The following is a 14,234-nucleotide window of genomic DNA, read 5'->3' on the forward strand; positions in this document are numbered from 1 at the left end:
ATTTATTAGGTCGGTTTGTATTCATTCCAACTGCCCACCACTTGCTACCTTTCTCATCTGGAAGTTCTTCCAACTTCCTTCTATTCTTCTGGTTCCTAGAACCCCAAGAGTCCAGCCCCAGCCTCTATTTATTGAAGAAGAGAATTTGAACTTTTTCATTGTTTTGCATATTTTTGTTAGCCTTTAATTCCACCTCTATCTGTGTCCACCTTGTTCAGAACCATAAGATGCGAAATTATATGCCTATGCATGGGCCCTTTACCTTCTGGTTCTGGCGGGGTCCACCGACAAGAAGCACTCCCAAAACAGAGAGCAGTAGCAGACGTCAGCTAAGGATGTGTTGACTTCCCTCCCTGCCTGACAGGGAGCTGTTGCTCATTTCTAAGTCTACAGCACCTGGGAAGATATCTCTCACATGTCTCCCAGGTCCAGCTCCAGTGACCAATCCCTCACATTGGCCCTACCTGCTCTGCAGTCACCTGTTGCACTACTCCTTGCCTTAAATTTGCTTGCACCATTGTAAAACGTTCCCCAAAGAAAATCACTGTCATCATGAAATAAGTGATATTTAATTCTTCAAATTAAGTAAAAACAAAACAAACAAACAAACAAACAAAAAAAACCCAGATATCCTGTTACATGAATAATGAGAGGGGAGAAAGGGATTGCTTTAAATCACTGGGGAGTGCAAGTTGCCTTTCGGATGAGTGCTTTTGTGTCCTGGGAGCAGACTCCTAGGCGTGGAATCACTGGGTCATATGGTAGATCCATATTTAGTGATTTGAGGAACCTCCACATATCTTTCCACATGGTGGAGCTGGAAGGGATTATGCTAAGAGAAATGTCAGAAGAAAAAAGATAAATATCAGATGGTTTCACTTATATGCAGAATATAGAGAAACCAAAAAAAAAAAAAAAGGATCAGGAAAAAGACAACACTTACAAGCTGACCATAAATCTGAATTGTGACACATGACATAAGGGTTGGACAGGCACAGATGTCAAAAAGGGGAGGGAAGAGCACAAGGGACTGTGGTGTTGGACCATAGTTGGTGCTATGAGGTAGGAGAACTATGGGGATTATACCCGATGGGAGAAACCAAATGCTGTCCATGAGTCAAGAACAAGAAAATAAATAGTAAAATAATAATAATAATAAAACTGCCAAGGATCAGTATTTCCAGTCTAGAATATTATTTCTACAGCAGAAAGACCTGAACACACTCAGAATCCCAAACAAAAGACTTGACCTCCTCACAGCGGTGGGACCCCAAGGCTGAGCTTCCCTCCAGCAGTGCACAGATGCTCTCTGTGGGGACCCCTGCTCCACTTCATCCATCACATGCCTGCCCTCAGGAACATAGTCATGTCATTTCCCTCCCTCTCTCATCAGACCAGTTGTTTCTCAAGGGTTTTTTTAAGGAGCTTCATCATGCTTGACTTGACATGTTTTTGACCAAATCCCCTTGGAATGCTCCATCTCTAGCAGAATCATTTCCTTCATGTGAGGCTGTATTTTCCGACTCTTCTGTGGGACAGAAAAAAAAAGCACTCTTCAGAATTCTTGCTATAGCTATCATTCTTTTAAAGGAATGGACAAAATATTCCTGCGTTTCATTATTTATTTCTTCAAAATAAAATTGTATTGATTTACCACACTACACACAAATACAGCTTCACACCTCAGCATGTGTACCAGCCTCACTTACCCTCACCTGGTGGGCACTGGGGTTTCCACCGTGTCCCGTTACCTGTGTCACTGACAATTCTAGATTCTGCTCTGTTTATTTACTGATGAGATCTGGACAGGTGTGGGCATCTGCTTGTGCTTCTTCGTGTCCTACCTCTCTGTTAAACGTGTGCTTTCCAGTTATTCCACGACAGTAAAGAGGAGTAAGTCCCTAACCTTCATTCTTTATATCTATCAGGACAAATTACCGCCTTTCAAGCCATTGATTAACGTATCTCCAGTGGGGATTTGACTTTTTTCTCCACTGTGTACCAGGCCTAGCATTAGCCTATGCTAATGGAGGGGAGTGCTGTGTTATCCTTGACTCTCATCTTTCTACATAAATTATTAGTTCATTCTTACCATATAAGTCATGATGATGATGAATGTCTAAGCCCCAAATCAAAGAATCAGGGGTGAATTTAAAACTAAAATAATAAGCTCTATGATGCTTTATTAATTGCCAAGAGTGATATCTACTGAACTATACATCCAAGTGTTGTCTTTCTCCCACCAACATTCACTCACAACTGATAAATCTCAGTCACTCCCCATGAAGTGAGAACTATGCTAAGTGTATGAGCTCAACGTGAATGTTTTAATGAGTATAGTGAGCATAGGCTAGAATTGTGGGAGAGTCTCCCTACAAGGTCACCATTTTCCATGGGTAACTCCTGAATCAACCTGGAGAAGGTGCTTCTGGAGAAAGCTTATCAGGAAAAGGGAATATGTTTTAGAGGAACATTCTGGAAACACATTTCACCAGTTCCTTTGTTTTCTATGAGCTTATCTTTGATATTGTTGACCTTATCTTTGATGTTTCTTGACACTTTTCAGGGATTCTTCCTCCAGGATGGGTGGCCTCCAGTTGAATGTGCTTTGCAAAGATTTCCCCCCCCCACACACACTTCATCTTCTCAGAACTTGGATAATGTTTCTGTGCCTTCCTGGGATTTTACACATCAGGAAAGTGCTCATGAGTAGTCTTCCCTGGGACTCATATATTGTCAAGTATATCAAAGAGTTGATGGCCCCCAGTCCTCACCTCTACCGCTGTTTCCACCAACCAGGTAAACACAAAGATTAAGTCTTAACTCTTTATAAATGAGTCCGTTTCAAGGTTTTGTGTTGAAAAATACATATAGCAAAGGGTTATACAGTTTTAAAACTCTATAGATGCACATTAACCTGTATCATCTCCCAGCTGCTGATGCCAACATGGTGATTCGTTCAGGGTTGCTGCACGCACATTTTCATAAATTAAATATCTGACTCATTTCTCCATTCTATCTTTATTAGTTTATTATAGAAGTGACAAGCTATGAAATCTAGGTTTTGCTGAATTTCAGGTGTATGTCACCAGTAAAAAATAAGGTCGAGGAACATTTGTTAGGTGTCAATGCTCATTCATACACAACCACAAATATATTTTTATCATGTGAGGAAATGGTGATGGTGAATATACATAATGATAGGAAAACTATTTTTTCATATCAAAAATGAGTCAGCCAAAAAGGAAATTAAATGTGTTTGAAGAGATGTGTCACTATTACACTTCAAGAGAGTATAATATCACACTTCCATAAAATTTCTCTTGTCCAACTTACTTTAGTGTGTCTTTGAAGAGGTGCTATGTGGATGAAGAAGAAAGTACAAAAATAAGATAGGCTTAACTGTTTGATCCCTGAAAATGAATTAAATCTTGGTCCTCAATATGATAGGCTTGATGTTTAATGAACCTAAGGAGAATTCTGTCCATGAGGCTAGAAACCTGTCTTCTTTCCCATTTTGTCTCCAGCCCTTATCACCTGGCACTGAACATTAAGTGCCCCATAAAAATATTAGGTGAGGGCCCTCCCTGGTGGCGCAGCAAGTTAAAGCACAACACTAAGAAGCTAAAGTCACTTCAGCATGAGTACAATCCCTGCCCTGGAGGTGATCCACAAGGCATGGCAGACCTCTCCTGACTTGCCCGCTGCTCCCCTCAGCAGTGTACTTTTGTCAGTCGGCCTGTTCTGCTCCCTACTCTGTCTCTGATGAATCCTCTTACCTCCCCTGCACCTCTCGCCTGTACCCCAGTTCTGTATGCATAAATAAATAAATCTTTAAAAAAAATTAGGTGAATTGATGAGTTAATGAGGTCTACTTCTACCTAAGCCATCACTTTTCCTACTCAGTCACCATGGACCTGGACTCTCCCATCAACACCAGTCACAGGCCTGAACCTGCCCAGCTGAACTTAGCAAACCATCTACTCCTTAATCTCCACTTCCACTGGTCATTGAACCCTGCCCCCTCCCCCAAACCCCATGCCCTTTCCTAGTCACAGATTATTTATGACTGAGGGGCCACATGATATTGCCTATCATTTCTGACTACATCTGTGTCTCAGGCCTCAGTTGTGTGTGCTCACTGGAAGTGGAACATGCCATCAAGTTTAGAGAAATATGCAATACTGCATGTCTGTCCTCTCAACCGGTAACCTAGTGAGGACCCAGTGCTCCTTGCTCTTATTTGCATCTTCTTAAGCATCTTATCCAGCTCTTCTCAGAGTTATCAGCAGTAAAATGAATGTAGAGCAGGAAGTGGGTGGAAGACAGATGTATATGTGATTCACAATAAAGATACATTTTCCAGTGGGTTAGCAAATTACTAAAATGTTGAACTATGGGCAAAATGGCCATGTATAAGAGGTGCATTAAGGAAAGTTTTCTATTCATTAAAAAAATGGATGTATATATCTGTGGTAAATGATTCCTTTCCTTTCATTCTTACTTGAAAAGGCATTTTCCTCCCCTCCAATGTTAAGGGACTTAGCTATCTTATGAAGAAGTTGCAATCTCAAGGTAATACAAATGTTTTAACTTTTAAGTTAAAAAATAATATTTAACCTTTTATATGATAAAAGTTGGTTTAGAGGAATTGGATGCTTGAAAATATATAGATGATTTTGTAATTAATAATATTCAGCTATGAACTTTGCTCTGATTCTAATCTTCAATCTGAACAGATTTCTTTCCTGAAGACAAAAATGTTAATCTATAAATGAATTTAAAAAGTTGTCTTTCTGTGCCTGCACATATACATAACATATAAATATACATGTATAGTAGGTATGCATGTAGGTATATCTGTTATAAACTATAATATGTTATTTCCACTAAAAATTAATCTTTAAACAATCTTAAAATATTTTCATTTTCCAACATGTAACAAATAGTAATGACTAAGGTCAAGCGGACACTTGGCTTTTCACCTTGTCTACTGCTTTCTTTAACTGTCACAAAACTGTGAGGAAGAAATATATATATAGGCCAAGGAAAAGAGGTTTGAAGCACTAAGGATATTGCCTTTCATGTGGCTAGTCTGTGGTATACTGGCATTAGTCAAGGAAGTCATAACACCAGATTCTTATTTTCAAAATGATACCATTAAACATATGTTACCCTGCATTGATCCCACAATCATGTTCTTATCAGAGGTAATACTGCAATCATTCAGTCTGTTGGTGGTATGGCAGGTGCCACTGCTAATCTTTCCTGTCATACAGATGTCTTATTGCCTCAAAATATGCAATTATCAAGTGGCACTTAACATTAAATGCTCCATAAATATATTTGTCTTCAAAATATGCAATTATCAAGTGGCATTTAACATTAAATGCTTCATAAATACATTTGTCTTATTGTCTCAAAATATGCAATCCAGAGCACTATGAACTAGTTGGTTAATAATAAAGGCAGTGTACACAGTTGGATAACAGAGATCAAAGCAGGATGAAATACATTTAAATAACAGCCATTTTTAGAGTGAGTTGTCTGAACTGTAACCAGAGTTTGTTATATTTGTGTCAACACAGACAGGATACTTTTTACAGTGTTTGGGCAATAACTCTGGACATAAGATATTTTTACTTGCCTAGTTAAGGAGGGTGTAGCTTTGAGAAGCAGGACTGTGAGATTCTGAATGATTTTTTAAATTCTCTTTCTTTGGAGTCTTGGGCTTATCATTGGAGGTGCTCAGATGTGTCCCTGAAAAGCGGAGTATAATTTCCACTCTTTGAGAATGAAAGGATGCTAAATGCTAAGCACTTAAAAGGGTTTCCTAGCAAATCCTTTTACTGGGACAAATAATTACTTATTTTCATTGATTTATTTTCCTTCCCCTTCCTCCAAATTCTCACTTTATTTTTGGTAAATCTTGACTGTCATTTTCCCCAGATTTGCTAGGGAGGCTGTATGAAGTAAACTCTTCATTATGGAAGTCTTGGATAGACTTTCAAGAATTAAATAAATCAGTGAACACCAAGTATAGAATGCAAGTTTCAAAATCCCCAGCATATCTTTAACCTGAATCTTTAACTCTGGAAAATAAGCAAGATAGCTTAATTGCATCTCTGCTATCACGAGGTAATTGTAGCTGTATTTCCATTCATCACTAGAGCAGTAAACAGAGGCTGGTGAGAGCAGTGACTTGGCAGTGATGACCATCAGCCTGGATTTCTACTTTTCTCTCAAGTGTTTTGATTTGGTAAATTGCTTAACTTCTTTGACCCTCATTTTCTCACTGGATGCTCACAATAAAAATGCCTGCCCTTCATATTTCAGAGTTTGCTGGGATCAAATGAAAAATGATATGTGAAAATATTTTATAAAGCACAAAGTACCTCATAAAATCTAAGTTTTATAGTAAATTCAATTAAGTTTCATGCTTTCAAAATTTTTTCTAGGCAAGTTTGAAAGATGAATTCTATTCTTTGAAGCATTGTCAATCTTATCATGGAAAGATTGGCAATATAGCGAAATCATTGAAAGTAACATTATTATTATAATGATTACAGTAAAAATGGTTACACACAATCACTCTTTATAGTCTGGGCTTTAGAACAAAGTGAAATATGGACCCCATGGTGAGCTACCTCAGGAACATTTGTTGTGCGTCCCATTTTTTCCCCTCTTTCAAGTCCCTATTTTCTTCAAGTGTTTCTAGATTGCTGTTCCTCTGTAGGCTGGAATTCAACTCAAAAATACTGGTTTTGATAAGGTGTCTGCTTTGTACTTTTTAGTCAACTTTCCCACCTTCAAAATATACTATACCACTTGCTCACAAGAGTGAATAAGGAACTAAGAAGTTAACTTTCTGAATGGCAAACATTGAACAAGTTCCCATGAGGAGCTTAGTTGAAAGAGAGATCCAAGAGGGACTTGACACTGTTATTAACTGCATCCTAATGAGGTCTGATGTGGTGAGACCTTCAGAGCATTTCCCTACAGGGAAGAAATGGAAAGGCCATGATTTAAGACTGCAGACTGCATTATAGATGACTAATACAATGGGTTAAAAAAATGACAAGTTTCCAACATTTAAAAATATAAAAATATAAAGCTTCAACTTTTTGACTTCTCTTGCAATAGCAGAACATGTAACAACAGTAGGTTTTCCAAGGCAAGCTGTGTCCGTGTGCCGTGACCCCCCCTTATTTATTTCTGTCATCTCCACAGCCCCTGTAGGACCTGGGTTTATGACCCTTTTTAAGCTCACAGAAGTAACCTATTATATTCTGTCTCATAACCAGTTAGTCATGGGTGAAATCATGGACAGATGGCTTAAGGTGAACGTATGTTCCTGATCTATCTCTCTTATTTCATTAGCTATTTTGCCAGCAATAGAAACAGTCTGATCACATGTCACACACCATAACTGAGTAGAAGTTCATAAGGGGCTCATCGAGAGTTTTGTTGAACTGTTTTAAAGTTTCAAATGAAAGCTGCCTTAATATTCAAGCTGTAGTTCAAAACAGACTTTTATCAGCTGAGTATGTGAATCCTAGGCATATTCCTAGCTCCTTGCTTGACAGACTTCTGTGATGAGAATACCAGTTAGGGACTTCTGGTGTGGGGGACTTAGAACATATAGTTGTGGGCGGTAAGCGGTCTCCCAGAGAATGTCACCATGAGTGATACATTAGAATTAAGGAAATAGAGACAGAGATTTAGTGTTGGTGATACCTGAAAGCTACTGGGGTGGTTTGAAGGCTCCCCCAAACCCTTCCTTCATTCCACAGGCTTAACAGGAGGAAAGCTGACACATTTAAGAAAAAGAAAAATATAGTCACATGGATGTAGTAGGGAGGCGAGTTCACTGGAGGATTATAAATTATATTATTTGGGAATATACCCTTCCCTTCCCCCCCTCCCCATTTCTTCAAATCAGGGAGTTAATATTTGGGAATCTGAGACTAACTTATGGACAATTGTCTGGTATTCTTAGATAAATTCCCTGAAGACGGTAGCTCAGAAGCAGAAAAAGTATGATTCCATGTGGTCTGGAGTAGGTCACTGTTCATACAGAGGTTTGGGGGGAAAGTATTTCTATGTGCAAACTAGAGAGCTTTGCAAGGGTGGATGTGGCCAGGTTGGTGATAGGTCACAGCTTGGCGATTTTGGCTTCAAAGACAGACTGTATCCTGACGTACCTTGCAGAAGGCTTCCATAGGCCTGACAGCTTTGGGCAGGCCTAGGGTATACTTAAGGTTCCCAAGCATCCAGTATTCCCCGGGTTATATAGAGAGTCGTTTAGAGCTTTAAAGAGAGGTGGCACTTGAGACACAGACAGCCCCCTCCTCGTGACTAGTTACACGAACTCTCAGGACCCTATGACCTGGTGAGCTACGGGTCAGCAACATCATCGCACAAACATGTCTAACTCTTCAAAGAGCATGGCAATGGAGATCCTAAACCTGCCATTGGCCTTTCTTACTGAGTCCTTTTTTTAGAAGAAAAGGATGGGTAAAAATAACTGCCACAGGAATCGCAGAGAAGCAGCCCACGTGGGAGCTACTTTTTCTTCTTGACAAACTCACAGACAAAGTACATGGTCAGGTGACACTCGGTGTCATTCCACCGGCCCGAGCGCAGCATCTCCACGCAGTCCTCATGGCCGTAGGGGTCACTGGGCTCCCCCTCCCTCCAGTTGCTGTAGTTCTGCAGTGGGCTATTGTCTGTAAACACGTATTGTCCCTCCTTCTCAAGGTCGTTCACCCCGATGAAGACCCGGAAGAAGCCGCTCTGGGCCACGTAATCAGCGAGGAGCTCGTTGGAGGCCTGATCCTTGGGCATGGCGAGCTTCCCGCCGCGGATCCGGCAGTGACTCAGGGACTCCCGGTAGTTCTTCTCCTCCTGCACGATGTAGTAGAATTTCTCTTCCGTTTCCCTAATCCCTGCTATGACTTTGCAGAGAGGAATAGAGGACATGATTACATATCTCAAAGAGGGAAAAGGCTAGTATGTGATATTGCTGTATTTCAATTCATTTCTTCAACATTCAGCAGTGAGTGGAAGGGTCTATGAGGAGGGAGGCACTGGTTTAATATTGTTTCTCCTTTTTATTATTGGAATGAACGCTAATCATTTGTCCTACTTGCTTTCCCCCTAACGTCCCATGCAGCTCTGGGGCAGTTATTTTAACAGACTTGTCATAAGAACTACTCACATGATTTCCCTCACTCTTTCTTCACACTTCGGCCACAATTCCATTCCCACGAGCACAGCCTTTTCACTTCCAGGTGCATACCTGGGAAGGCTTCTCTTATTGTTTCATTGGGAAACCTCTTCTCTACACCTCCTAAGACATGATTTCCCATACCCCTGTGCACTTTCCCATGCTTCCACTGTCCCATGAAGTCAGCTCAGTCTCTTCTGATTCCACCCAGCTGTAACTGTCTTCAAAGCCATGGCCAAGTCTCTGGAGGCTCAGTGTCCACACACTGCAGGAACGGTAACAATGCACTATCCTGATGTTAAAATAATACAGAATTTGTTCTACTTTGGGTCAAATTCCTGGGCTATAAATATGTCTACTGACTGAGGTTGTCTATATTTCACTTAGCAGACTGAGCTGCAGAGTAAGTTTCAAGACAGAATTAACACGCAGAATCATCCTGAGGTCATAAACTGGTGTATATATATTGGGGGTGGGGGACGGTTTATCCATAAAGGTTTGAAAGTCCACAAATTATTCACAAAGAATTTTGTGACCACTCAGATGTTAAGATCAATCGCTCTGTGTTAAACCTCTGAGATCTGGTTTACTCATGAGAGTCCCTGTTGAAACAGCAATTGCAGTAGAATTATAACCACACATATAATTCAGGTTTAGCCAATGTCAGATATTTTCTTTGCTTCCAGAATTAAAAGGTGATGGTGAACACAAGATGACATCTGTATACTTCCAATAATGTATAAAAAATATAGCTGGATTATGATAGAATCAAGCTGTATAGCAATAACCTCACAAGTTCCCTCATTCAAACTATCTCAAAGGGGAACATACAAGACCAGCTTTAAGAACTTCATTACTGGCTATCATGAGTAATAGACAAGAAATAACAAAAATGAGTAATATGGGTAGTTGCAAAAGATAGAGAAACACATTATTATGCTGCTATTTGTACTGAGGGTGGAGTTATCAGTAAAACATGTACTCGGATTCCTGTTCATTAGTTGTTTATCTGTGAACAAGATCATCTTAGCTTCAGTTGAATTAGTTTATCTACTGGTAGCAGTAATAGTCATTATTATCCCGAATGCTTGTTTTTAATATTACATCTATCTTCTGCAATGCTTGTTCAGCTTCGTTTTCACTGTAACTTTTAGTTCTTAATATACCACACCTGGCCTTTTTTCCATTCCTCTTTCTTCAGGAAAGCAGCTCTTTCTTACCCCAGTACAAGTATGTCTGAATCCACCTGGTGGGCCTGAAGTGCCCTAGACTCTGACTGGGTAATTAACATTTCAAGAGAATGGTGACACCATCTCAGTAGACTTTTGCCTAATCCAGGGTTTTTCTCCTGGGAATCTGGGAATTGTAGAGTTGAAAGAGATTCAAGCAACAGATAAATAACACAAAGGAAAGAAAATATATTCACCATTTTTGACGAACTTCATAGATGTCTTGAGGCGGGCAACACTAATATCCAGTTGTCCAACTACTTTCCGGTACCTTCCACAATCACAGACAGTGCCTTTGAGATGACAACATGAGCTCATGTCAAAGCACACGCAGATTAATGGGAAACAGCGGTTACTCTCTTCCCAATATTTAGTGTCATTTTTAGACTAGTTATATCGCTCTGTGAATGGCTGTATTTTTAATATTTTTATTTAAAGGTTTCCAGTTTACATGGCCTTAAGGGATTCAGAAAAGATCTTTTAAAATATATTGAATAAATGAAAATACAGTTGTAAACCAGATTTTTAAGAAGCATAAATATGACAAACCACTGTACACATATCCTGGACCATTTGGCACGATTTTTTTGAACACAGAATGTGCCTCTCCAATCTGAGCATAAAATCTTTACAGCTTCCTTGAAACATATTTCCAGCCAGTCTTCTATTCTGTTTCTGCATTGTTTATGGGCTCATACAACTCTCCTAAAACAGAAGTCTTTCATGAAATCAAAAGTTAATTCTGATTCTCCAATTGGAATATAGCTTGAATGTTTTAAAAGCTGAGTTTCAATCTTGTAAATAGGCCCAAGTTACACTTTTGAGAGCCAGTTTGCTTTTGTGGATTAAATACAGTTTTAATTTCTGCCATTCATCCCCATTCGTTCACTTACCATTTTCATCACAACTACTGCTATTTTGACAGAGTAGGCAGTGAGGAAAATTATGTGAAATTCAAATGATTCCATTTTTTCCTATTTGATGGCTGCTTCATGTAAACATTTCTTTTTTTATTTTCCTTTGTGGTAGAAATTGTATCAGCCAAAGGTAGAGGGGAGAGGGGGAATCTGTGACTTGACTTATGCACACAGTTAATGATAGAGAATTTAAAACAATTCTTGGAATTGATCTTCACTACATCCTTGTGGATAAACATGACTGATGATCTCCAAGAACCATCTACTTTCTTTCTCTGCACATAGCAGTGAAAGTAAAATTCTCTCACTCAGGGAGAAGCCCTTGGCCCCTGGAGGGTGTTCTGTCACCATGTGGACTTTCTGAATCTGCCCAGTTTGCATCTGGCAAATTGCTGGCCAGTATTGGGTTGAGGTGCTGGTGGAATGTCAAACATGTTACTTGGTTCTGTCTCTGAGGCCCTTGAGGAATTTCCTCTTGGTCAAGAGGAGTGAGGGCTGCTTCCTGAAGTGTTGTTTTGTCTCTGAGCATAATCATAATAGGGTGGAGTAAACGAACCATCACTCAACCCCAGAGGTCTGAAAGTTACCAGGGGGTAAAAAAGAATTTTCCCTTTTTCCTTTCCCTAAAAGTTAAGCACTCTGGGCTCTCCCGGGTTGTGCAGCGGGTTAAAGCACAGCACTAAGAAGCTGAAGCTACTTCAGTGTGAGTTCGATCCCCACCCCAGAGGTGACCCACATGGTGTGGCAGACCTCTCCTGACCCGCCCGCTGCTCCCCTCAGCAGTGTACTTCTCAGTCAGCCTATTCTGCTTTCCACTCTGTCTCTGGTGAAGCCTCTTGCCACCGGCACCTTTGGCCTGTACCCGAGTTCTTTGTGCATAAATAAATCTTAAAAAAAAAAAAAAGTTAAGCACCCTGAAAAACTCTATTTTTTCTATAAGTTTTTATATTTTTTGACATGAAGACATTTGTAATAATGCTAGAAGTAGAAAAATATGTACCTGCTTTGCCTTTCCCTCCAGGGATCCCAGGCAAACCTTTCTCCCCTTTGTCACCTGAATAAAAACAATAGCCCCAGAAAGAACAATCAATGGCAAATTGTTGGCAGACAATATCTCACCCACCTAAATTCAAAGGATCAGTTTTTAAATTTTATTTGAAATAATCCCCAATTAACATCCCTTTGTTTTATATAAATAATTTGATATTGAGTTGGCTGTCCTGATACAACTAATCAAACAAGTTTAATTTATTTGAATTAAACTTGGAGTAATTTTGCGTAAGAACTATTTCAATTTGTGTCACTTACCTTAAACATATTTTTATGATGTTGCCTTCTCAGCAAGGCTAATGCAATCCTCTGCATGTTTCTAATTTTAATATTTAATATCATTGTTTTATAGTATTAATAACTATATATTATTGATTACATAATACATTATTAATATTAATTTGAACACCTGAGTCAATTTATGATCATATCTCAGTGTCTATGTATTTATTATGCCTCCATGTTATTCAAGCTGGCTGTGCCCTTAGATTTTCAAATACCTGTATTATATTTTTGAATTTAATTCAGCAAACACTTACTATTTTCTTGCTCTTTACAAAAAAAAAATACTTGGCGCTTTATAAAAAGTTTATAAAGAATGACACAACTTCAACTTCTGACTCTAAGGAATTTACATATTTTAGAAGAGATGTCCTGTATGCAGATATCCATAAAATAAAGCTGTGTCAAATACACACCACATCAACACATCAACCTTGACAGTTTTCCCTTTTCTTCGTCTTTGTGTATGACTATTTTCTTATCAGTGAGAGGCAACCACAAAATAATTGTCAGAAAAGCAGGATCATTAAAACAGAGAAAAATGGTGACTTTTTTCATCTTTAAAATAAACATTTGAATTACAGATCAGATGCTATAATTGAAAGTAAAGCCTTTGATTTACAAGAGGATATGTTTGGCAGTTATTCTTGAGAATCAAAAAAGAAGACTGTGAGAGATGTAAAATAGAGTTGATGTTTAACTGTTGATCTGGGGAGAGAAAAAGAGAGAGAAAGGTCCCAAGAAGAATGAATAAAAATGATCATCCAAGCTAGAAAAAGAGTATGGGACTTAACCCTCATCACAGGTGCTGTGATCAGAATGGGAAATATTAACTCGGTGGGGCCATGTGAGGGAAATGAGGTCACAAGGAGCTACTGCCTAACCCCTTTTTTACCCACAAAAGGGGAAAAGGTGGAAGCCACTCTGGCACTGTATCTGGGACATTGAATTAGCATTGCTTCGTAGGTCAACTTAAGGATTATCTTAATGATATCGATCATCTTAACACTTCATCTTAATACTGTTGAGTTTCTTACTCTGGATGTAGAGGTAGGTGTATTCTTGGAAGCTACTCCTATATTGAAATTGCTAGCAATAACTTAATTATACATGAAGTAACTGTAAACTACATAAATATAACCTACTGAGTCCAAAGGAAATATATCTCCCACTTAAGTTCTTCGCTAACTCCCAAAATACTTGTGTCCACACCAAAAAGCATTTGATACAAGGAAAATTATGATGGAGGGAAGTGGAAGCAAAAGTAGCCAGTCTTAATCCCCACATTCTCGTTAGGGACAGTAGCACTTCACGGATGCAAAAGTTGGCTGATGAGGGGTGAAAAAAATCTGTTCTTGGGCCCTCCCTGGTGGCACAGAGGTTTAAACACTGTACTAAGAAGCTAAAGCCACCTCAGCATGAGTTCGCTCCCTGCCCCAGAGTGACCACATGGCGTGGCAGACCTCTCCTGACCCGCCCACTGCTCCCCTCAGCAGTGTACTTCGTCGATCTGCCTGTTCTGCTCCC

General features: G+C 39.4%; 1 protein-coding gene across 1 annotated transcript in view; it reads right to left on the reverse strand.

Moving 5' to 3' along the window:
- Positions 1-8,565: 8,565 nt before the first annotated feature.
- COLEC10 (collectin sub-family member 10 (C-type lectin)) overlaps positions 8,566-14,234 on the reverse strand; it is a 32,145-nt gene continuing 26,476 nt past the window's right edge. Inside the window, exons 4-6 of the mRNA XM_004679621.1 lie at positions 12,376-12,429; positions 10,656-10,751; positions 8,566-8,957 (exon numbers count right to left, since the gene is read on the reverse strand). Coding sequence (XP_004679678.1) covers positions 8,566-8,957; positions 10,656-10,751; positions 12,376-12,429 — 542 coding nt within the window. The remainder of the gene's footprint in view (positions 8,958-10,655; positions 10,752-12,375; positions 12,430-14,234) is intronic.

The sequence above is a fragment of the Condylura cristata genome, unplaced genomic scaffold (assembly GCF_000260355.1).
Source record: "Condylura cristata isolate star-nosed mole 26May11 unplaced genomic scaffold, ConCri1.0 scaffold00009, whole genome shotgun sequence".
Classification (NCBI taxonomy): domain Eukaryota; kingdom Metazoa; phylum Chordata; class Mammalia; order Eulipotyphla; family Talpidae; genus Condylura; species Condylura cristata.